We start from the raw sequence: 26,561 nt of genomic DNA on the forward strand, positions 1-26,561 counted from the left end.
GACTTCCGGTCGTAAAAATCGAACGAACATCTGGCGCCATAACGTACTCTCACAAACGCGGTATTATTTTCACATTTCGAAATGGCTGTCGCTGCCGCGAGCACGCTTCTTGCGCATCTCACAAATGAAACAGGAAATTCAGGGGGTAAATTGGAAGATAACTATTCGATCTATCGGCAAGCATCGTCGTTCGCCTTCGTCCTCGTGCACATCAAGCTCTCGAACAGAGAGACTGATAGAGAGAGAGACAGAGAAAAAGAGATGACAAGGAGAAAGATAGATAAGAGAGAGAGAGAGAGAGAGAGAGAGAGAGAGAGAGAGAGAGAGAGAAAGAGTGTCAGGAGGAAACCGAGAGAAATGGAGGATCTGGACGGAAGAAAGAGATAAGGAAGAGTAGTAGAAGGGTGGAGCAAGAAGAAGGGAGACAGAGCAAGAGTAAGCGAACTACGTAAGAACCTTCGTATTGATCCACTCGTCTCTACACCTCGTTACGACTATCTTTCCTACGAATCTCTAAGCATAAGGCCTCTCCCATTTTCGTGCACGTCTCATTACATAAAAGGGAAGGATGTACAGATTCAGCATATGATGGGTATTATTCAACTCGTGCAGAAATCATCATATATCGCACCTATCTCGTTTTGAAGTATTTCTTTAGTCATTAATTATCAATAACTTAAGTAACGAGATGATAAGTAACGTAATTATATCATATTTATACTAGAGAAATCTCGGAGGTATATTTTTCATATTGCAAGGAGCATCTCTCCCTTTTTTTTTAATACGCTTTGTATTTTTTTGAATGTTATTGCATTAGGATGATTGAATTTTAGAAAAAAGAACTGTTTTGTCGTAACAACATTTACTAAACAAATAAAATTCTATTTCTACATTGAAAACATATTTATTTTTAAAAATAGATGGAAAATATTTTTCAGCGCGTCAACAGAAATAACATCCGAACGGAAATTCGATCAACAGTATTTGTGTAATCGTAGCATCCTATTTTCGAAATTAACTTTTGTCGACTAAACCTACATCATGTAAAAGAGAAATCGTAGTATGTAACTACTTGCTGATTTATGGTGGATGACAAACCAATTTATTAGAGTTACAGAGCCGTATATATATATATAACACGAACCGCGGGAAACAGTATTTTGCGATGATTTATATATCAATCGGGTTACACCAGAATTCGGGTGGAATTAAGGTCATATCGCTTCTAAAGCATTAAACTCGGGTCTTTCCATTTTCATCTTTTGATGGAATATTCACACGAGATTTGATTATATTTCGCAAAAATATATGACTAAAAGTAATCTTAAAATCATTATTCAATTTTTTTATAAAAATATTTAGGACTAATTATATTTTAGATGTTCAATAATTTCAGCTATATTTAAATTTTAATCTATAAATTTTTAAATCTCACGAATAAAAAATTATAGAACTCGCACAGAAATCAAATTTTTAAACAAATATTAAAAAATCGATTGAATTACGTGAAGTTCCTAATTATTAGAATTACATCTCGAAGAATCGTATTCTCATCGTATAATTATATATTTTTTTCAAATGTGAAATATGTTCAAATGATCAGACCGAGTATCTTAAAAGTTCAGGTAATTCGATCGATCGAAGTGAAAGGTGTATGTGTTTGTTCGATTACGACCAACCTCCAAGCCGATCGGTCGGAAAAGAATTATAGAAAGACAGTTATGGAGTGCGGAAAAGAACGATGAGCGGGAAGACAAAATACAGAGGATAGACGAAAGAAGCGGAAGAGATAACTTGAAAGACCAAAGGGATAGCTGCAATGATGGAAGGTAGTAAAAATAGGAAAAGATGCTAAAAGATTTAGAGAAGATAAACGAAGGGACGCAATTTTCTTCGAGAAATTCTTTCTAAAACGAAATTATCTCAGACGAAAATATAAGAAGTTCCACGAGAAGTTAAAGAAATAAAAATTAACTCTTTTCTCCGTTAAATCTAATTTCAAAGCACGTAAAATAAAAGATAATGTTTTAATTTTGTTAAGAGAGAAGATGTGAACGTGTACGTTTCTAAATTTGTCAAGTTTAATGATATTAAATTGAAAGCTTTTACGAGAAAGCAAAATCGGAAGCAATTTTTATTATAATAAAATTTTTGAAAGTTAATTGTTCTTTAAATAGACTCATCACAATCATATCGAAGATTTCATTTCGTTTTATACAGGGTTGGCCATATTCGACGGAAAGATGTTTTTTTTTTCAATCATGGGAAACGTCGTTACTCGATCTAACATCTCTGTCAAAAGTTAGTGTTGCCAGATCTTTCCGTCGAATATGGCCAACCCTGTATTATAAAATATTCCTAAAATACTTTTTTTTTTAAATAAATCATAACTTTTTAAAACTTAATCTAATTATAAAATGATGAAAAATTCAATATGTAAATTAAAGTCATAAAAGTTTTACGAACGCATCTAAAAATAATTTAAGATACGCTTTATAGCACAAAATATAATAGCGATACTACGTGTCTAATTATTTTAAGCATTATTAAAGACCATTACTTGAATATCGCAACTGTTATCCAAAAATAACTAAAGATTTCCGCATTGCAGCAAAAATATAATATCAGCAATCTTAATACTTGTCTAATTATTCTAAACATTATCGAAAATCGTTATTTGCGATATATTGCAATTGCAAACTAACCAAAACCACTCTCATTAGTTTATTACTACAAATACTCTATGCAGTCACGAATATCTAGGAAAACGACTGAAGATGACTGAAGAAAGTCTAAGCTCTTTTCGCAGAAGAAAAAATAAGATACGGGAAGATGATACAGTGATCGGACGAACGTCAAGATTTTCGCAAAAACTTCAAGTAGGATAAAGAAACATGAAGCCGAGAAGAGGATACCGACATTGTCGGCAAGAAGGGAGATTCGGTAGCAAGCCCGGATGATTGCGCTAGTCCATTAGCGGCGTCGCTCCAACGAATTGCGCTGCATTAACGAGGACCTGCTTCTCGAAGAGCAGTCAGCACGCTGATTGGCCGAAGGGAACCCGAAGATCGATGTCTTCGGGTTTCCGGGAAAGTCCTTTCGCGTCTGCCTCGCGTTACCACAAGGGTGAGCAACTCGAAAATGTCGATCCCGCTCGAGGGGAAAGACGCGGAGTTATAGACAGGGATCGATATGCGGCGGTGCAATTCTATTCCTGGAAATACTTCCGAAATGAGAAACGAGCCTTGATGTGCTACATCGAAATCCTATTCGATGTTGCGGTGGCAAAGCGCGAAGCAACCATCAGCAGTTTTCCACAACGTTCCGCGCGAAAACTAATCAAGAATGGAATTTAAATCTTGATGCTTCACACAGAACTTTCTGAGCCGTAAATAAACTGTCTGTTCTTTTTTTAATTTATAAATATTTCCTTATAAACAACTTTAAATAAAAAATATATTGTATATTTTCCATTTTTCGAAATCAATTTTTAAAAACTTTTTTAAAAATATTTCTAATATCTACCAATATATATTCACTTTAATATTTCGCTACTCTCTATAGAACTATGATCACACCTGGCTTCTAATATGTACTAGCTTTGTTAACGATTGGTTATATCAGCATTCGGCACGATTTAGGGCTTAGATTTATGACAGGTAGTTTGATATATGGCAGTCGTTGAGTCAGAGGAAAAAACTTCGAAGGGGTAGAAAAGTTTAATTTAGATACCCAATGTAGTTGCCTACGAGCTCCTCCCCTTAACGCGATTTAAGTTTTTCTACTTCTTCGAAAATAAAAAAAAAATATACCGTGCTTTGCGAGATTATTTTTATTTAACTTTCGCCTTTTCATTTGCTCGCGTGCAGAATATAGACGTAAAAGGTATAATGCTTCGTACCGCACAAACTACATCACTTTTGTAATAATTGATTGAGGCATTTAAGTCTCTGACCTTGACCAGTATCTGATCTTTTTGCATTCAAGTTTAATTAGCATTTAGTCATATACACAGTAAAACGTATATATTTCTAAACACAAATTAAAATAAATTTATATTTCTGCACATATTTTTTTAATTCTGTTAATTATTAGCAGAAATTTTTTAAATTAATCTACATATATATTATATATATATGTATTAAGATTTGTCAAAAGTTATTCTTATAATTAAGTTAAATTTTATATTTGATTTTATTAATTGATTAAGATATATTATTTAAAATAAATGCAAGATTAAAATACGCATTACAATGAATAATTATAGAGATAATACATTGTAGTTTTTAGATACATGACGTGTAGTTTTTGAAACAACACGACAAAACAATTTGCCTTTTGAAGTTTTTCCTGCAGAAGTTCGTGGGACAATAAGATCACTTTTCCAGAATTGAAAAACCGTGTTGTCTGTCGAAAGTTTGTCCCAACTATCGGGATACAATTCATTGTGCGTGGGACATACGTGAAAAAATACATTTAAGTGAAAAGGAAGGAAGGCTGTTCTGTATAGTTAAAATGACTCTCGGCACGTTGAATTTGTAAAGGGGGGTTGGAATGCTGAGCAACTGGATGGCTGAAGCCACTTGGATGAAACTGAGATTGCTTGGCAATGGCGGCAATAAGGGAAAATACAGAACTATAGAGACATAAAACGAGAGAAACACGACAGACAAGAAGATGAGCATAAAAATAGCTGAAATGAAAACTTATTTTTTCAGCAAAAAGTGAGATCTTTTATAAAGTTCAAATTTAAATGGAAATAATGAGAAATTTCGAATTATTATATTACGTAAATATCTATTTTTACTTTCTTGAAGTGTGTGTGTATGTGTGTGTGTAAATTATTTTTATACTTCTTAAGATGTGGGAAATATTTTAATAATTTCTTTTTAAAGATTAATTTAAAAGTAAATGCAATAAAATAATTTTTCTATTTATAGAAATGTATTTATGAAATAACTAGCAAAATGACCATCCAACATTCATTTTTAGAGAGATATGTCAGAAAAAGAAAATATATCTAAGCAACTCGAGATCAGAGCAAATACGTGAATAAAGTATATACGGAAGAAGAGTAAGAAAGAATATAGAAGATATCGAAGGGATGGATACTGGTGTGCGTGACGCGCGTCTGTTAAGACATGAGTGCGCACGTTCCAGGCACGTTAGAAGAAAATAAAGGGTGGATTTACGTATTCGGAGTGAATTTTGCCTCAGGAGATTGCCGACCATGATCGCATGGGACAACAGAACCTGGTAAAGCTTCGAACAAAACAAAGCATAAAAAAACAAAGCGGTTTATTAAAAAATGGAAAAAATTCAAAACAAAGTACAAAATAAAATAAAAAAGTTCCTAATTTAAGAGAGGCTGTTATTTTTTAAAGCATGAAAAAAGTTTGTAGAAGAACATTATTTATAATGTGCGCATTAATCATTCTGAATGCTGCGTCTGCCTACAATTGTGTAACGATTGTTCGAATCCCTGTTGAATTCATAAAAAGAAACTCGACCGATATCAAAGACTCTTAAAAGGAATAATATCTGTAGCGCGCGTGACATGCGTGCATTAAGCTACGGGTGCGTGAGACTCGGACACGTTAAGAAAAAAAGTAGAGGGTGAATTGACGTAGTTGAAATGACTTTGGTCCGCGAAGGGAACAGTGAAGGGAAAAGACCGAGGGTTAGGGGGTAGGCGTTTTGGTGATCGCAGAGGTATCACCAAAGAAGCTTAGGATGGTTGGCAGTGGCAGTGGTGGCGGCGGCGGTGGTGGTGGTGGTGGTGGTGGTGGTGGTGGTGGTGGTGGTGGTGGTGGTGGTGGTGGTGGTGGCGGCGGCGGTGGCGACGGCGGTAGTGGTGGTGGTTGAGTGTTGCTGAGGGGTGGGTACCGGGGGCAAGTGAGGGCAGATCAATGCGGACATGTGCGGGAAATTGCACAGGGATCGATCCCAGGACCCTCGGGGGAAGCGCGGCCTCTGTGTTTTTCTCTCTGTCACTCCTCTCGCACCTCCCCTGTATACCCTCTCTACCTCCGTCTGTTCTGACTCTCATTTCGTTCCTCTCCACGTCTCCTAAGTCTCACTTTCCCTCTTTCTCTCTCTTTCTCCTCGCGCCTTCGCACGGATTTTCTTCTTTCGCGAAATGCTTGCTCTCCTGATTGACGAATACATCGCTTACTGATCATAACTACTGATATACAGATGATCTTTCAACAATTGACAATATTTTTTATGTAACGTTTATTGGAATAACTTGCCCAATTTCTATCTTAAAATGCTTTAAATCACGCTTCCATTTTGAATTTTACATAAATCTATTTATTTTATAATTATGTTCCAAGCTGTTATTTAGTCAATAAAAATTATAAACAATTCTGAAAGGTTATATATAATCTTCCAAAAGATGAATTATTAAAATTGAATTATTAAAATTAATAATTCAAGAAGGTTAAGTTAATAGCAAAAAATTTATTTTTTTTTTGTAACAGTTTAGATCGATATTAGAAGATAAATTTAAATAAAAAAAGAGAAAAAAGGAGGAAGAGAGAGTTAAATTACAAATATTAATGAGCGTAAATAATCGCTATTTCTTATAATAAATTTTAATAAATGTAGGACATTTCTAATCTGAGATGCTTCCTTAATTAATAAGTAAAACTTGTAATAAGTAAATCTTTACCTTATCCTATCTATAGGATAAAATTGATATCTGTCTTTCCATTTCTACGAAACTACTCTAATTTAAAGGTCGGAAAACTAATCTATCCAAATCGATATATAATAAAATTATTCAAAAGATTCACAAAAAAGAGGAAAACTCCTTAATCTATTTATAAATGTAAGAATTTCAAGTTTACGAAACTTTTTTGACAAAGTAATAATATAACGCAGCAAGTTACCACAGCAAGTAAAATTAACAAAAGGAAAACACACAATAGCTTGCATTAGAAAGCTTAGGTATACAAATCAAAAGATACAATTGAGCAAAATACAAAACAATTTAAAAAGTCTACAAAAAACCGCGCTATACTTTAATTTTTTCTAAAGGAAAATTTGTCAGTCATTATTCTATATATTATTCTATACGGATAATAAATTTCTTTTTTTATACTTCAACCTCGTCATGGTATTGAATTATAAGTATAGGTATACTTAAAGCAAAAAAAAAAATTTATCATTCATCTTTTAGAATTGTGTCCGTTGTAGATGAATAGACCTTTTGCTGCCATGATAATTGCGAAGATGCATCCTGGTATTTTCTTTGTAAAACTCATTTCCACAATCGGTCTTAATCGACATTTTACTGCTATACATTTCTCATGGATGTAGCATCGGAACGGCACAGCACAGCTTTGCCGTGAAGATTGATTAAACCTGCTGCCGCAGCTACACCGCCGCGCCATGCGAGGTATATTAAAGACGTGACCCGACATAAAGGATCCTTGTCCTCAGTTCCTATCTATCTCTCTTTCTCTCTCTCTCTCTCTCTCTCTCTCTCTCTCTCTCTCTCTCTCTCTCTCTCTCTCCCTCATCCTCTTTTCTTCTATGACCACATTGATTTTCCACGGTACTCCACCCTTAGTCCACATTACTCTATCCCTTCCTCCGTCCGCTAACTTTTCCTCTGCAAACTCTTCTCCGAAAGAGAATGTACCCCAAGTGGAGTACAGACAAGCACCGTTCAGGCATCCGTGCCTTCTTCCTCGACGCCTTCTTATCGACACCCGACGTCGCGCGCTGGAGGCCGTGTAGTCGCTGTTTACTCGCGAGTAATCCGGGAGCTGGCTCGAGTACTCGAAAGCTTTGCAAGTTTGATTGAATCTCAGCAGCAAGAGTGCCGCCGGCATCAGAAAATGGACAAGTTGCTAGCTTCGGAGTTCGTTCTGCACGATTCCCATTTTTTATTTTCCCCGCGAAAGTTAGCGGATGTCGTGAACAGAACCATTTCAGTCGGTACAATCAACCAAAACTTTTGTGTCTTCAACAGAAAAAACGTTTTCAGATTGTAAACGAACTGAATAATTTTGTGTTACGATTAGAATGATAATGCATCCCGAATTTAAATTGGCGACGGAATAACATTATATAGAAAAGCGAATTAAATACTTTGCATCACGTGATTTATTTAATTTTTTATCAGCCGCATTAGCCATTTTATTTAATATCTTTTATCGTTTAAATTTTGAATTGTGTGAAAAAATTGAGAGAAAAACCTATGTTCATCGTAGCTATAACAGCCATTTGTCTCTCTTAATCAACGTTGCAAGCGTTATTTTTTGAATATCTATTTATTATTGTCAATTTGTTTAAGAGCTCGGTGCTTTTTTTTCAGATAAAAGCATATTTACGCTTTTTCTCGTTAATGAGATTTCGCCTTTGATGTCCACCGTTTTTATTGCATTAAGTGGATTTCGGAGGTAATTTTTTTTTTTTAGTCTGCGCGCCACGTTTGCCACGCTGTTGTAACGTTCGTGAAATGCATTCTCGTTTTTCGCTCATGTCGACGAGAATCGATAGACCGGGCAGATTAAAACCGAGTATTCGTACTGACGATTTCGAACGTGCGACGGGAATATAAAGCCAAGTGCGCGCCATGTTTTTTCTCTACCATTTGTTTTTCTTCTATCGATCCACCAAACTTACGCGATTATTTCCTGACTGAAGCTATATTACAAAGTAATTAAATTTGCAAATCAAAGTTATACAGAACATATTATAATAAACTTTCGCAAATTTTGCACTATATTGCCCGACATAATGTCGCATTGTGCGTGTCTTGCAAATACTTTTCAGAATTGAGAAGCAACGCATTATCGTTACAGTTACTTTTTTAAATGGTAACAACGTTATATTTTTTTATCAGTAACGGCAATGAGTTACAATTTTGGCGTAATGAATATAATCGTTACTTTTACCATTATTATGTACATGTAACATGTGTATATACAGTATGTATGGAATGTGCATAAACAAATTGTAAAAGAAAGAAGTGTTATATTTGATCATGTTATATCGACTATAATCACTATATATTTCGTGCACCGGTCAATTAGCGACGTACAATTGAATGCCACTCTAAAAAAATCAGTGAAAAAATTCAGTGAAAAAGTAACGGAATTGTAACAACTCTATATTTTTTTAGTAACGATAACGTTAACGAGTTATCTTTTCCAATGGGTAACGATGAATTCTTTTTTACAACGAGTAACGAGTAACAGTAACGAGATACTTTTTAAAAGTAATTTAAATTAAATCTTTCTTAATCCTGAGACTTTCATATCGTGATGTATTTAAGTCAGTAAAAATACATTTTACGTCTGAAAGTCTGTTAGTCTTTGCGGTGTCGCAAAGACTAATGCGGCAAGTTCTGAGAGGGAATCGTCATTTGTCCAGAGGACGCAATAATGTACGGTGAACTACCCTCGGCGTAGTCCAAGTCGTCCCGCGTGCGACGACAGCATGTGGATTTCGCGAGAATGAAGGCGAAGAAAAGGGGGACTTGAGACAGAAGAGACTAAAGAAGAGACGAAAGAGTCGGAATAAGGTCGGATGAAGGAAGGACAGACACAGATAAGAAAAAGGGGAGACAAACAGTTCAACGTGACACCGTGCATTCATCTCATTGCTCCGCTTATCGCGTAAGAATCTCATTTTTATCCTTTCCGTGATACCCTCCAGCGAAGTTCTGCGCCTTCTAGGCATAAATAGACCACCTATGTAAGTCCTATCCTTTAGCCCTAAACTCCCCGGAATATATTTGATGGCATCGCCACTCCTGAAATAGGCCATTACATCCAATCTCGTCTCATTTCCGGATCCTTTATTTTTCTAACCGATCTTTGTTTTTCAACTGCGTTTCGAACAACTCGATTGGGATAACTTGTCATTGATTTACCTTGGGGTCTTTCCAATCTTTACAAAAAGTTTCCTCATTTTCTTGAGTGTTAAAACAATGTTGACTGAGCTTATATTTATTCGGGGAATTGTTGATAATGTAAAGAGAAATCGATTACATTTACTTTTAAAATATCGACAAGTTTAATTTAAAAAATGCCTTTTAATAATAAAAATGCCTAAATATGAAAGATTACACTTACTTTTTTTTAATGAAACTGTAAAGTCAATATAATATATTATAAAATTAATCGATCTATCTAAGAGAATCAATTAAATATTTCTATCCACCCAACTGCATAATACCTAAAACACATATTAAAAAATAATGTAACGTCGATATCTATTTTCATCTTCTTCTCGACGTTAAACTTTAAGTAATCGAGTTTTCTTTTTCTTCCGGATACTTTGAGAAAATCAAGACTTGGACAGACATCTGGGGGATACGGGCAGTCAGCAAAGATTAAGAAAGAAAAAGACGAAGAAGAATCTTTCCCCATATCTCTTCATCCATGTGCTGCGGATGTTCCGCATGACCTGCACACACGTACACAATGCCGGCACAAACAAGGTCGCCGATAAATCACGCGTGTGTGTTCACGCAATCGTTATATGTTCGTTTTTTACCATATTGAAATCTACTTGCAATATTTCTCTCTTTCGCGTCGAAAAATATTGCGCAAAAATATCGAGCAGTGGTGGTCAAACGTTGGTAGAGCCAAGTTTTCCTAGGGGAAATTCGTCAGGAAGATAAGAATCTGACCGGGCACGGTCGAAACGAAACTATCCGAATCGGATCCGAATGACAGATGGCTCTAATCTGCCGACAGTGCGCGATCGAGAGTCTACCTTGCAGTAGAAAACATGGATTTGTAGTAGGCTGCTAGAATCTAGCACAAGAGATCCAGATAAGAACCGGCGCAAAAAGAACATAAGTCACGCTGACACGTAATTTCGGTGGCCGGAATGATACGCGTAATTGTCTCGGATGTCACAAGTTAAGATGAAAATGTATGTGCTCGTAGAACTTTTAAATCAAAATAAATTCTCTGAAATTCATTTAATTTTCATGACATAGATTTTGATTAAATTATATTGTATAGGTATCTTCAAACAAAAAATTAATATCCAAGCGATTTTATATTAATTTTTTTAATAAGTGCATTAAACTTTAAAAAGTTTTAAAATTTTAATTATAATTAAAATACATAAAGTATATTAAAATAATAAAATATTTTGATAAAATCGATGAAAATTAAAAAAATTGAAAGATACTTTATCAAGTAAAAAAATCGCGAGCAAAATTCATCTTCTTTTTGTAATTTTATTTTATTTCAAGTAAAAATTCAATGTAATATTCTTATATAAAATCGCACGTTATATCGTTCATGGTTGCTTTAATTGCCACAGATGATATGATGTTTTACAGTCTGTCATAGTTCTGCTATGTGATCTGTGGTTTTTCTACAAATCATAATAGAAGTATGACAGACTGAAAAACATGAAACAGAAAGAAAAATATCAAACGTCAGATATTTTTTAAATAAAATATCCTAGCTTATACAGAAAAAAAATTTTTTGCTAAGTGTAACGTCTACACCTGTGATATCTATAGCTTGCTTGAAGCAACTTTACTGCAGCAATTTAATCAACATTCAGTAGCTTGTTAAATCAGAATCTTTATAATTCTTATAAATTAAAAAAATATATAAAATTACTAATTTTTATTTTTAATTTACTATACTGTCCTATACAATACATTAATACAATACATTGTACGATTTATCAGTTTGAATTTGGCAATTTTTTATTATTAAAAAAAAAGACAAAAGACAGGCTTAGAAACAAGAAACTACTGTTATTAAAGTACTACTCAGCCGAAACCTTCCCAACCTTCCATTTCGAAAGGATCCTAGTAAAGGATCACATATATCTTCAAAGTAAACCAAAAGTACTCGTAAACAACAATCATCAATCATAGCTGCGAGAGTCATGCGGGTGGCTGCGCAGTCTGGCAGCTGATCCTATACTATCGTTTTCTCCCTCGTGTTACTGGGTTACCGCACGTCCTAAAACGGAAGTGAATTCCATCCCCAACCGCACCCGCGAGTGTAGTACCGGTGAGTGCTTTTAGGCGAGGCCGCATTCGTAGGCGACGGGCTTTACGCCGATGCGATGGCACGAAATAAGCAGAACGAAACGGGTAAGGGGAGAAAGGCGGTTGGAGTAAGAAGAACGTGCGCGGATAAGGAGACAGAATGGCAGTCGAAGGAGGGGGGTTGCTGAGAACAAATGCGAAACTCTGCTTCCATTTACGTCGGGGGTTGCGAGCGTCAGGGGTTGGCACGAAGTACGGGATGGAAGAAATTCGTGGAAACACCGCGGAATTGGATAAGCCGGCGGGGTTTGTTTTGTCAGGGGTTCGCAACGAGGATAAACGTGGCGACTGTGAGATCGCGTGATCGATGGTCATAGGCCTGAATATCGCGTGTCCCGGCAAACTTTCTCTTGCTCGCTCATTCACTCGCTCGCTTGCTCGTCCGTCTGCGCGGAAATCGGCAATCTGCTAACCCGAGACAGGCACTCGTGTTGTTAACAAGCGCCGTCGCGCCGGATCGATGGATCGAAACTGTGTTTCCCTGGTTAAATTAATATTCCCTCGAAATGCTTACTTTTCACGAATGACTAAATTACCTCCTCCTCACCTCATCTCATCCCATAAGTTTGCCAGGCTTTTCTAGGAAGTCATTCTTGCTATTTAGTGACTATGAACTATGGCACTGTTTAATAGAATTCACGAAAATTTTGCGTTGTGTTTTAAAAATTATATAAGCAAACATCTTTCTTATCTGGTAAAAAGCACAAGTGTAAAGACACTCTGTACTGAAACACTGCAATACATTTTTTTAAATATAAATCGATAAATATTTAGTTTATTTCACTTTTCAACCATAAATAAGATTTTCTAACATTTCAATATTTGCCCATTCAAAGAAAATTTAGAAACATTCATTCTTAGTGCCACTATCATTATTATTGTCAGCTACTGTAGTACTGCACGTGGTATTCCAAACCGCAATGTAATAAAGGAAAGTGGTTGCGATTAATTTTTTTAGATATTATCCTGCAATGCGATTCGCCAATCTCATTCTCCGCTGTAGAGAAAGTACGGAAGGAGACGGGTCCTTACTCGAACTATTGTCGAGACGAGAGACGGCGATCGAAAGCCCGACAATGGAATTGCGATTATCGTCCGAGCAGGGTTGCTTGCCCTCATCAAACCCTATATACGCGAGGGCGAATCGAATGGTATGGAACACGATGAGAGACAGGGAGAGGTATCAGCGAAGGAAAGAGGGAATGGAAGGGTGAGAGACGGGATTGGCACGGGGTGGAGGAGCAAGATAGAGTTAGAGAGGAACGAGCGGGAGGTACTAGGTGCTGTTTGTTGAATCCTCGAGATCAATACGACGTACCCTATCTCTTTCTCCCTCGTAATATTGTGGACGACGGCGTGCGTGACACACGTATATGTTCATGTTCCCGATACACGTCACGAAAGGCAAAGTGATGCTGTACCAAATGATCCCCGATTTTTCACGAAAGTGTTTTGTCAATCTTCGTTTCTCAATAAAAAATGGACAAAATTGTGATGTACAAATAGCTTGATTGTCCATTTTCAATTCTTTTCTATAAGATAGATTGACGCAGTGATGAACGGGAAATTTTGTGATTAATATTGTGTACATCAGTCATGCCAATTACAACAGATTGCTGCCGTGAGATTATAGCTGGTACTTCCATTTCCAATAATTATGCAAAATTCTATTCATGCAAGTTTCAATATGAAAGTGTGGTTCTTAAAAAATGGATTATCTTCTTTTAATCCTATCTATATATAAACAATATTTATAAATATATATATATATATATATATATATATATATATTTCATATATACAAATATTTAACAACTTTCCTTCACAAAAAGAAGCGATACAAGAAATTAATAACAATTGCCCTTGAAAGTGAAAGTCCGTATCTCCGGCTTTCACATCCATTTTTGAATAATTCTTCATTCCACTCATTTCTTCCATAAAAACAGGCGATGAATATACCATAAAAGAGTGGCTTCAACGCAAGCCTGCTTTTCAAAAAAAAGAGTCATACCATCTTATTTATCGCACTAGTTATAACGCGGTAAAGGAAGCTCTCGCGGAGCTTTTTCTAACTTTGTCTCTCTCACGCTCTCCCCCGTTCTTCCTTTTCCAACCAATCGAGGAGGCCTGCTTATCGTCAACGCGAAGGGTGAACTGCGCACTGCGGTATGAGACGAAAATAGGTCGGCCAATTCTCGTACCAGCACCCTCTTTCGCCTCCGCCTTACCTATCGACACCTCCGCACCCTTATCCGAACTCTAATAAAAAACGAATACCTACGAGTGTGAGCTTCGATCGCTTAGGCGCGGCCTTTTCGACGCACACTCAGGGTCAAATTTAACCACCGTCGTTGATGCGCTGAGAGGGAGGCCGAATATGCAATCAAATCATTCGAAAAATATTACATTAATAATTAATACTTCGAAATAATATACATGTAAATGTAAATTTGTTTTCTTTTCATTAAGTATATTTAATATAATAACAAAAATATTATATTATAAAATACTGAAAAGCATATGTATAAGAAATAGGATCGGTTTGTTATCAAATTAAAAATTTAAATTTTATTCATCGCTCTCATATGAACAAATTGAGTATTATTAAGTTTTTTCTCAGTACAATTAAAAAATAAAAAGTAAAAAAAAATCAAAAAACTTGCAATGTACAATTTTTTCGTAAGAAAATAATAATTAGATATTCATACAATATGCAAATCGGAGCAAAAACTCTTCGTCATAATTTATATCCGTTAACTAAAATAAAACTAATTACAAAATCTTCTCAAAGTTAAAATATAAAATTGCAGTCTTATTAAACTGTATAATTGCACGCCATTGTAAAAAGATGTGCAATTATCTTTTAGTATTCAATATCAATAATTATCAAACAAATGAATATTAAAGTTTATGTTTGAATCTACGCCTTCCTTCAGCGCATCTCATAGAAAAAAAAAGATATATTACATCTATGATCATGATATCGTTAGCGTCAACTCACTTTCGCTGAAGATACAAGCACACAACAGCGCAACGCGTTGTTCACATTTGATTTCTTCATAGCGCAATAACAATGGATTCATCACTATAAAAACGTCTGTCAAAAGTCTTCACAAGGTGATCACAAATTATGAGGCATCAAATCATTCATCGAATGATTCTTTCGCACGCATGTATGTAAATCGCAAGCCCTCTTCGATCAATTTCCAGATTACTGCTTATCTTCGGATCATCTCTCTCTCTCTCTCTCTCTCTCTCTCTCTCTCTCTCTCTCTCTCTCTCTCTCTCTCTCTGTCAGCCGGAGAATATTATTGTTGAGATTGTTGGCTTGCGGAAACTTGTGAGGCAGGCTGCAAAGGTTGCTGTTGCGCCTGCACATGTGTCTGTATCTGGTGATACAGAGGATAAGTTTTTCGCTTTCTGATACCATGCATGGAAAGCAGATGAATCTGCAAGTACTGCTTGGTCTTGAATTGCTTGCTGCACACGTGACACGAGATGTACTCAGTCTGCACAGTGTGAACGTTAACAATGTGCTGCTTTAAATTAGAATTGTTCGAATATATCTTGCCGCATTCGGGACACTTCGGTTTACCAGTTTGATTGGGGTCCTCCCTTTGCTGATGATACCGCCTGTGAGATTGTTGATGGAGCATCGCCATATCAATCTTATCCTTCGCACAAGACTGTAGTATCAAATTTAGTTGCTCACTCTTGACAGAAGTGCTCTGCTGGAGACTTTGGAGATTGTTCTGCAGTTTCTGATGCATCATCGTAAGTTGGTCACTGTTTAGGTTATTGAGGGAGTTGAGGGCATTGAGGGTGTGTTGCTGCGACGACTGTTGGCTGGTGGTATGGTGGTGATGATGCTGATGGTGATGATGCTGAAGCAAGCCCGAGAGATCCTGCCCTTTCGAGTTGTGACCTCCGCCGCTCTGGTAGGTTTCAGATCCGGCATGCTCGTTCTTGGAAGATGAACCCGGCAGCCAACCGGAACTCGAACTTGAACCATCTCCTCCAGAGGGCTGCCACCGCCCTGGAACCACCAGCCAATGTCAGTCCTCAGCCAACCTCGTACGATTCCTTAAACACTATTCAATCGCTTTTTTTGCCTCCTACTGCCCTTTCTTATGTATTTTTTTTTCAACTTTCTCTTATCTGAAAGTGTATTTCCAGGTTTTAAAGACAAGGTTTTGCCCTCAATAATTTTTGTACCCTCCCCCAACGAGTCTCTCCCTAAATCTAGAATCGAATTCAATCCTTCGTATCAAGTTAATATGGCAACCTTTAATTGTTCCTGGCGCTCTTGTGCACCCTATATTGTTCGTCTCTTCTTCATTATCTTCCCATATCGCGATTTGTTTCCAATTCTTATTCAAATTGAGACCGAATAAGATCACTACATTGATATACACGCATAATTAAGATTATTTTAGATAATTACGAATAATAAGTTTAGATTTACAATTCGATTCCTGAGCCTGAAAATTTTGTTGATATGGCAAGTAGCGACGCGAATCGATTTCACACTTACACAATTTTTCAAGGTAATATACGATGTCGGAAATAAGCCTCACATCACAGACAAAGACAGTAACGAAGATACAATATGATATTCATTTCCGAATAGAAAGGTCATTGCATGATAGTTACTATAAAAAAGATTTATGTCTCTGCCATGTAAGATACGCCACAATAATGAAAATCATAGAAGAGCCGTTGAGATGCGACTCCATAATACGTTGCTGCTCACCGTGTGATAAGAGGGGTAGCTGACAAGGGATGCAAGGGTTGTGAGAGGTACGAGAGTTTCATGCATTCAACGCAACAACGAGAGATCAGAGTCTTAGGAAACGACGGAAGGATACTAGTCTGGGCTTTAAGAATGTTTAAAAAGGTGAGATCAAATCATACATTTGATAAACTTACCGTAGTTCGGATCCTGATTGGCTACTTGATGCATACCGGAAGGTCCTGGCATATTCATGCCTGTAATTTAAAAATAAAGAGTCAATTAGATTAATTACACGTAAAGATGTCATTATTTAAAAAATTTAATGTTATTAAATAAGACAGAAAAGTGCAATTATTTATTTATATGTTAAACATGAAGTGCAGTTTATTATCTTAGTAAATTGTCATAAATTAAAAATAGAATATTAATTTTTTAATACTTAATAATATGCAGTACACATTAACAAAGTAAAGTCAACTACTATTTTACAGTAAGTATAAATATAAATCATGAGATTTGTATCGCTCAATTGACTAGAGCACAAGTAAACGAAATCAAATTATGTTAATAATATGTTAGTTTATTACATTTCATAATAGATTTATATTAACACATTTTCATAAGTCAAAGAATACAATGAAATTATGTACACAAATAGAAATAATTGTAATTATTCATTAATTAATTTTAATTGAAGCCGTAATTAGTAATTAAGTCGGGCTAATTGCTAATTACGAAAGTAATTAGTAACTGGACGAGGAATTAATAATTAATTACAAATGTAATTAGTAATTAAATGTGCCATTAATTAAAAAACTAATTTGCATCCTTTCGACAAAACTGGGATTTCTTTGGTCCAACATAAATTCAACTCTGCCTTATAAATACCAAAGTAGCCGATATTTATAATATATAAGCAATTATCAATATAAAACATATTTTTAAAACAGATCAATAATCTGTTTATTCTCGAAGTATATGATTTATTTATTATTAAATGAATTTCAAACAGAGCAAATAATATAATATGTTAAATATAAAATATTTTACAAGATTTAATGTGAGAATTTTAAACATAAAAGCCAAATAATTACCTTGAAGACTTAACAACGCTGCAGGAAAGCTGGAGGTTCGATGGTGTTCTATAGAATCATTTAGAATATCACTTGGCTCGGTCTTCACTGCGTTCAGAATGCTACCATGATTTGACACATCCTCTTCGTTTTCTGACATAGAATTCGAATCTTCGCCAGTTGATTGCGCCTGAAAGTTAACAAAATACCCTCATATTTGTAAAATATCATATTTGTAAAAAAATACCTATAATCATTGCAAACTAATCGGTTTCATAAAATTTAAATTTACACTTTTGCGCGGAAATACGTTTATGTGTACTAGAACATCATTATTGTTGCCTAACTTGACATAATCCTTACTCACCTGTATATTGTTTGTGGACGTCGTGTGTATCGTAGGACCACCTTCGAGTGCCTGGCCTAACAAGGATTCCTGAAGATCCAATTTTGGTTCAACGTGGTTTCCTATTGGCGGACTGTAACTTCTTGCTCGCTTTTCTGGTGGACTCAACTCACTTTCATTGAGATCCCCTCTGCCGTTGTCCTGCCAGTTACGTGGGGTTGCCTGATCAAATTAAAGATAATATACGGATGATAGTACAGCATCCATGAAAAAGGCAACGCAATCATTCTTCATATAATTTAGTTCCAATTAATATTTAACATTCGATAATCTCATTATATGTATAATCAGAGAAACTCCAGATACTCCATTATTAAAACTTCGTAATATTTGTCTAACGTCTATTATAAGTCGTGAAATTAAAAGCTAAAGGACGAAGCAGGAAATTCTAGCCGGGATTCCGCCTGTCACGATGGCGGCGACGGCGTAGTGTTAAAAGCACATTAATTAAAATTCGTTTTAATTAAGGCTAAATTAATTAAAAGTTCGAAACCAGCCGTATAATTCGTATAATTAATTTTCCAACTTCCATATTAAACTGCCGCGGGGACAACTTACAGGTGCGCTACCGTTGTTGCCGGCCGACGACGATGGAATTTTCGTGGCGCCGCTATTAACGTCCGCCAAACCCCGCACTTGAAGCATTTGAGCCGTCTTCAGAAAAGCAGGTAGCTGCTCCTGACCCACGTGTACTTCCCCGTGATACATAAAACGTAGTAGAGACTCCATGTCCGACGAAGCCACATCCTTCAGGATTACAATTGGGTGAGGACATGGATTTGCCTGCGCAAAAGTTAACATTTCCTTCGAATTCACATTTTCATAAATTAATAACGTAAAATACTTAAATGAGCATCCTAACGTAATTTCAAAACATTATTACAAAATGTTACAATTATATTTTTCTGTAATTATATCTAAAATTGTTTAATATCTCTACTTGTTTGTAGAGTATTACTTTAACTTGCAAAACATAATAAAATTGTAAGAAATTATAAACTTTTAAGATAGCTTGTAATCCATATAATTTCAAACTCGTACAATATACTGCTCAACATTATCCATTCAATCGAACAGTCGTGCACTGATCCACGCAGCGCTGATTCAACGAGATTTGATATAAGATACCAGTGTCAAATTAATCACAGCTATTAATTATCAGCCTATCCCGGGTAGCCATTAGTACCTACAGTTATCTTATACGTAGCGTGGCAATTACAAAAAGTATGCTCTCTAACTAACGTATGATCGATCAAGGTAATCGATCCATCAGGAAGAGCGCAATTTTTCTAATCGCAGATTCATACAAGAGAAGATCAGAAACCAAGAGAGATACATCGATCCTCTATCAGCAAGAGGTCAAAAGGTTTGACGGTAACGAATACTATCCTTTCTTTCGCCCTCCTCCGGATACAGAACTTTTCTCACGTATACTGAAATTCAGCAAACCATATACACTTAGATATCCAACGTGCAAAAAGAAGAGTAACATTTCTTTTCTTTCTGTCAAAGTAAACGATTCAACATCGGCTAAAGGTTAAAAGGTATACGAGGATTCTGATCGATGCCTAGCGAATCGATCCCTCTTGCAAAGTGCTTAATCCCATCCATCGATGGATACGCAGGGGGGAGTCTGACGGCCGATTAATTTGTAACGATTTACAAGCGAGATGCATATAATCAGCGTCGTTTAATCCATGTCGGAGCTACCCTTCATCTTGGTGCATTGCTGCACCGATTTGTAAATTTAAGCCCACATAAATCGCCAATTTTTCGTAAATACGCACAGCAGGGCGACTTGAAAGATTTTAAAGATTTTTATTTTTTACGAGATAAAACACATTGATACACGTCGATAAATTATAATTACTTTTATTTTTATTTAAACTCATGCATGAAGAACGTAAATGATATAGAAATCGTTGCATCGTTGTTCAATCAAGTGAAACTTTTAAACAAAGTGAAAAACTTTACCTTGGCACAGGTAATTACAAGAATGAAGAATTCTAAAGCGAGATGACGTAAAATGTGTCCTTATTGTCAAGAGTGCCCCAGATACCTTCTCACCTTTCTCGTCAACGAATTGACCGAGTGAAATCGCTTTTCGCCGATGGTTAATTGCATCCACGAATAGTCACGCTCGACGGCCAATTGATTCGTAACGACAATTTATAACCACGACGCGTATAATGATCGATACTCAATCTACGTCGGGATGTTCCCGTATACCTGAGGCATCAATTCTTGCACCTGTCAGACCAGCGAATTAACTCTTAATATTGAATGATCTTCGAGATCGTTAGATGGTGACAATTGATCCTCGACAAGCAAAATTACACGTACATATATTACAGTTATCGATTGCTTTTATGACGAAATTCGTATCTATATCACATTCTATTATGTAGCGTTTAGATTTATAACATAATACATCTAAAATATTGTATCATTTAATAATTACGTGCATACACGGAAAGAACGGTATGTTGCTAAAGTATCTAAAAATTTAACTAGATACAGATCTAAAAATAATTATGTAGGACATTCAAATTGGTTGCGAGACTACATCAAAACTTTTTGCAGCATTGCTCATTATGCTTGAGCGTCCTACATAATTATTTTGATGGTCCAACATAATTATTTTCAAAATTGGATCTAACTAAAATTTTTAGATTCAGCAAGAAAGACAAAAGACAAAATTATCAAGATGACCCGGTACAAGTACCTTTCATTTTACTTTTTCTATTAACTTTTCCTATTTACTATTTCTTATTTTTACTACATCTTAATTAATCATAGTTATTTATTGATTCTCATCCCTCTTTTATTTATATAACCTACGTAATAATAAAGATACATAGTTGTTTTAAATTTCTAATTAAATATATGATGCATATTTTAATAATATGCAAACATGCAATGTATTCTCGGTTAGATGGAGGGTTACATCGATATATAACGGCATCGATCACGATCATTCTTGCGAAAAGACTGCGAGAGCAGACCGCATAAAGCGGAGGCGTCTCACGACGATGTATGTACATCATGGCAATATTATACGAAGTGCTAGTGCCATTATCGACAGCGATATTAATTATAATTAATGAACCTCCTGGGATGGCGCGGCTTTCCATACGCCTTGCCTACACAGTTATATCGAAACGATGTGATGCTGTATATATATATATATATATATATATATATACACGTTGTAACACGAATACGCTGAGACGTATGTACAATGCCGCGACCTCAGCGAAGAACCGTTCCAACTTCGATTATCGATGCCCCGAATTTAACGTCGGTACGTGAAAACCCACGGCAGCGGAGGGTTCGACGCTGCCATGTGCAGAGGCATTTATTATTGGCCAGTATCGACTTAACGTCTGTGCACGCGGTGCAGCGAGGTGCGGCGTCTCGATTTATTGGACTGCATGCAACGGAACGTATCGGATAAATGGTTCTTGAGATGGAAAAGCAAGGTGCGCGTATATTGCATAGAAATGATATAACTGAAAAAAAAATATGTTAATAAGCCGAATTAAAAATTTCAACTGCGTTCAGGAAGATTTGTTACAAGTTTCAAGATTGGCGTAATTTAATCGAAATATTTACGACATGTACACCACATGTATATCGATTATATACATTTTAATTATTTATATACATAAATACATACAAATGGTACTTGACTTTTCTTGTTGAGAAATAACTTTAAAAAAATGATAAACAGAAAGTTAAATTTTTTTTTCAACAAATATAATCAATATAATCGTACAATGCAATTTCATAATTGGAGAACTATATTTTATTAAATGCCGATAGCCGCTCCGTGATAAAAGAAAAAAAAAATCTATGCTGGTCGAGCGTTTTATCTCGACAAAAGCATGACTTAATCAATCGAATACATTGAGATTCATCTCTCGAAGGGCAGTTTCCGCGGTTCGTAGGAGAGAAATATTTTTACCAATAATCCCGCAGTTATACAAAGCACTTTTTAATAATAATTATGCGATTGAATAAACGATCCTTATTATACGATATAAAATAAAGGAAAGTTCAATTGCGAACAATCCAGAACATCCCGTTGTCGTAATATTTTATTATTATACCACATTTATGTGTCATATAATTCGAGGAGATAATGTTAATGAAGGACTTATCGATTTAAATTTTTAGAATAAAAAATATAAATAAACTTTTCTTTCAATTTGTAATTTGTTTTCACATACGTTCATCTTGAGAAAATTTCCACGAGCACATTTATTTTGAGATCTTGTGAATATTAAGGACGTCATATATGATTCCTCGATAATTTTATCGGGTGCTGGGAAGCTCGTTGATGGGAATAACTCAAATAATTGAAGTAGTGGAAATAATCACTGTCTGCAGGTATCTGCACACCTTTAGAATTCCGCAATAAAAAGAGATAAAGCGAAACAGAGAAGCAGAAGAAGCAAGACAATGGATGGTGCAAAAGGGGAGGAGAATGAGAACACTACGAACTCCTTTATCGCATTAACCAACTCAATTAACAACTTTGAGACGAGACACCATCCTCTCTAATTAGACCTAACGGGATTAAAACGGGTCAATAATTAATTGTATGATCGCGTGTGCGTCAGAGTAGAATAGGCGAATGATCAAAGAGCCTCCGATTAATTCGCGAGATACGTATCGATCTGCACTATATATCATCATGATTCCCTAACGGATGATACTTATTCGATTACAACTGTGTGTGCAAGGATACGTCGACATAACTGCTAATTACACTTCATCATTTGCTTGCAAAATATAACTCTCTCCAAAGGGACTATATACGTTTAATTCTATTATAATTATACATAAAATTATACAGTGAACATTGATGCACAATCTATCATCAAAGATCTTATTGCAGTGTCACATTGTTGTGCTTGTTATCAAACGAAATCTAATTGATAAATTGCTCGTATACACTTCGTCCAACAAACAAATTTGTCTCAATCATCAAAAATGGCCGCTGGATAATATAATATTTTTACCAACGTGTATAATCCATTTAATCGATTTTCAGAATTCGATCTGCGTGCTTGTCGCAAGGTGTATCAATTCTTCATTTCTGGCGGAAACCAATCTCCTCTAAAAAAGAATGTGAATAAGATACCGATCTATCTATCATACAGTCTATCTCATTTGTCTAGTCAGTTATTGGTAAGCTTCCGTCATGATTTTTCGTGCATCGACGCTCACATGGCTTGCAACGTGGGAAATCTTGCGCCAGTCTTATTAACGACTTCTCGTAAGTCCTCCGTGCCGTACGCTGTGCATGTACGATTTTTCCTCGAATCACCGGCGTCGTTCGACCATAATTATCGAACCACCTGAGAGCGATCGCGCGGCGGAATCCAGAACGTCCGCTTTCTAAAATCCGCAAAGCAACGGTGCGGGGAAGATCGTGGCAAGCGATTAAGAATCGGCCGCGTGATCGAACGGCACCGATAATTGATTAGTGGAAATAAACGGGGGCCATGCGTGAGAGACACAATGAAGGGGGCGGTGGAGATTAACGATACGCCGCTAGAAAATGAGCGGACTTGTACCCGAGCGTGTCGCAAGACGTATTGCCCTTAACTTAACTCCGTCAGAGTTCCTGTTCATTATAACGGGCTATGTGTCTTTTTTTATTTATAACACACAAGCATCTATTTCAGAGGCATTTGGTATTGCTATCCCAATTTATGAGCACGCCCGTGAGTTATAATTTAAATTATTTAGCACGACTTGCATGATTAAACGAAATAATGAACAAGGGGGAAAAACAAGTAATAATATTTCACATCAAAAGTTGTATGTTTATAGTTGGGAAATGATTTATTTACTGAAGAAACATGATAAACAAAAAATAGTGCGTAATTTAATCGGAATCAAAGAAATATAAAAATATTTTCTTTCCAATTATTGTAAAACGTAATGTAGATGTTTCAATTCTTAAAAATATTTCAATAGTTCGTAATCGAAAAAAAAAATTTATAATCTTTTGTTTCTCATATAAAAATAATTTATAGAAAAATCATTAAATTTCTTAACGTTCAGATTGCCTTCTCATTATATGTTAAAACGAGAAGTAGAGAAAAGTTGCGTTAGTATTTTGACAAAACTCCAAGCTGTTCCACACGCGAGAGAAGAAGATGGCTTTAAATTGCACGTGAAAGGAAATACAGGGGTGTCATTGTACAGTTTATAGCGTGCGCATTAAAGAACGCCAAGTGTCACGAACATCGGGTACGTAATCGTGTACAACAGCTATACATGGCGATATCGCATGCGCGCGAAGCACCCTAACTAAACCGTAAGTAGAAAAGTAGATACGATTGCATGGTTTCTGATCCGGTTATGTGGTGTGCACGCCAGCAGTCGTGGCTTCGCAAAACATATCGTCGGCATCACGTATACGCGCGTTAAGTAGCGATGGGTTCGACGCTCGGTTGCGAAAAGATCGATATATTGGACAAAGCGCGAGTCATCGATCATCGAAAATATCCATCGTGCGCAATATCGGCGTGCACGGTGTGCAACGAAGCTTCAACTCAATAGAAATTTTTAGCTTTTACCCGATACAGAATTAACGTTACCGTATGCCCATTCGACCGCAAAATTGCTAAAATTATTTGAATGTGGAGATCGAATTGTTTGCTACATATTTGATATACACGATTAAAAGTTTTAAAACTGTCGATATTCGATGTCACTAGTGACTAAAACTGACGTCAAAGAGTTTCTCTCTAGATTATATTAATTCCTAAGGAATATATTGGATCGTTTATTACTTTTTCGGTCCAGTATTTTACATTTTAATATTATTTTCATTCGTGGCGAGCAATACAGTTATAATCGCTATAAATACGGAAAAAAAACTCCCATTATTTTCGTGAATATTCATGTGTATTAATTAATTTTCGCGTTTGAATATTAAAATATACGAACGTTTTAGCATTTAAATAATTCAGGACTTGTTAATAATTGGTTTGTTTTGATACCGCGAATTACTGTCCATTCGAATCTATTACTTCACAGGAATTCACGTACGTGAGCGTACCCACACACACATACACATACGCGTATGCGCTTCTCTTATCTGCTTATCTCGATGTCTGATGTTTCACTGACGCATGTATTAAACTTTCCTCGCATTATCCGGCCAATTCGTAGGATAATAGCTGCATGGATATCGATCAAACCTCGCACATAGTTACTACTAAATTCTTACTTTTTTTTTTTAACAACGCTGCCAACATCAATTGACGCGCGTTAGTAATAACAATAAATTATTTTCAAAATACAGTGACAGATAATAGGGATTAACTATTAGATCATCAACTATCATGACTGATAATCCATCGAAATTTTGTTGACTGAATTAAGCGGATTTGTTATCTTTAATTTTATCCGTGTCAAGGTAAATACATTACATTACACGCGCAGATTAGCATTACATATATACGTATACAAATACAAACATACACACTCACACAAACATAGATTACGTTTATTTTTAATATTATATCTTAAATTATTCGACAAATATAATACTTATTTGGTTATCATTAACATTAAAAATAACAACAGGTTTGAAAACAATGCGAAGCTTTATAATAATCTTTTTTATTTAAAATATTAAAATGTTCCAAAATTATTATCTCATTAATTAATTTTTTTTTGGATTTACGAAAGATTTGTGTAAGCCGGTCTTTTACGATGTTATCAGCTCCCTTTGAATCACATAGATAACACACTAGCCTTTGTATAATCATGCCAATCAGGTATTAATGAACCATCGCTTCTATACATAACTGATAAGACTGTATTCGCGTCACAATGTTACGCTATTGCGAAATATTCCGTATGCGAGATACGTACGATATAATCATCATCGTCGCGACGCCGTTCGACCTTCCCGTTATTGATTCATCGTGTGGATTCTGGATCGCGACGCCGGTGCTGCCGATGATGCCGATGCTGCCGATGCTGCCGATGCAGCATAAGAGGGAGAAGACAATAAATGTGCATCGCGCGCGTTTCTCCAGGCGTCGCCTTTTCCAGGCAGTCGCAGCACAGGAATGCGCGCACGTACAACGACGCACTTCCGTTGATAAAAATACATGCAGCATAATGCGTCTCGGTACGCGCGTCGACATTTTCGCTTCGTTATACGAGCACTGAAAGAGAACAGGACACCGAAAGGCGAGGCGCGTCCGTCTTTGTTGAGTAAAAAAAAAAAAGGAGTGCTTCGCGATGTTCTGCGCGTAATCCCAC

General features: G+C 36.0%; 1 protein-coding gene across 3 annotated transcripts in view; it reads right to left on the bottom strand.

Annotated features, from left to right (window-relative positions):
* LOC105151319 (protein abrupt) overlaps positions 1–26,561 on the bottom strand; it is an 87,451-nt gene that overhangs the window by 8,920 nt on the left and 51,970 nt on the right. For 2 of the 3 annotated variants that reach the window (XM_011064977.2, XM_011064978.2), the window contains 4 exons: positions 18,822–19,046; positions 18,225–18,425; positions 17,879–18,047; positions 16,979–17,038 (listed from right to left, as the gene is read on the bottom strand). In XM_011064977.2, the coding sequence (XP_011063279.1) occupies positions 16,979–17,038; positions 17,879–18,047; positions 18,225–18,425; positions 18,822–19,046 (655 nt within the window). Of the gene's footprint in view, positions 1–14,147; positions 16,086–16,978; positions 17,039–17,878; positions 18,048–18,224; positions 18,426–18,821; positions 19,047–26,561 lie in introns of those variants that run through there. The other variant, XM_011064979.2, reaches the window with a different exon arrangement.

Source organism: Acromyrmex echinatior, chromosome 5 (assembly GCF_024713525.1).
Source record: "Acromyrmex echinatior isolate Ae372 chromosome 5, ASM2471352v2, whole genome shotgun sequence".
Lineage (NCBI taxonomy): Eukaryota > Metazoa > Arthropoda > Insecta > Hymenoptera > Formicidae > Acromyrmex > Acromyrmex echinatior.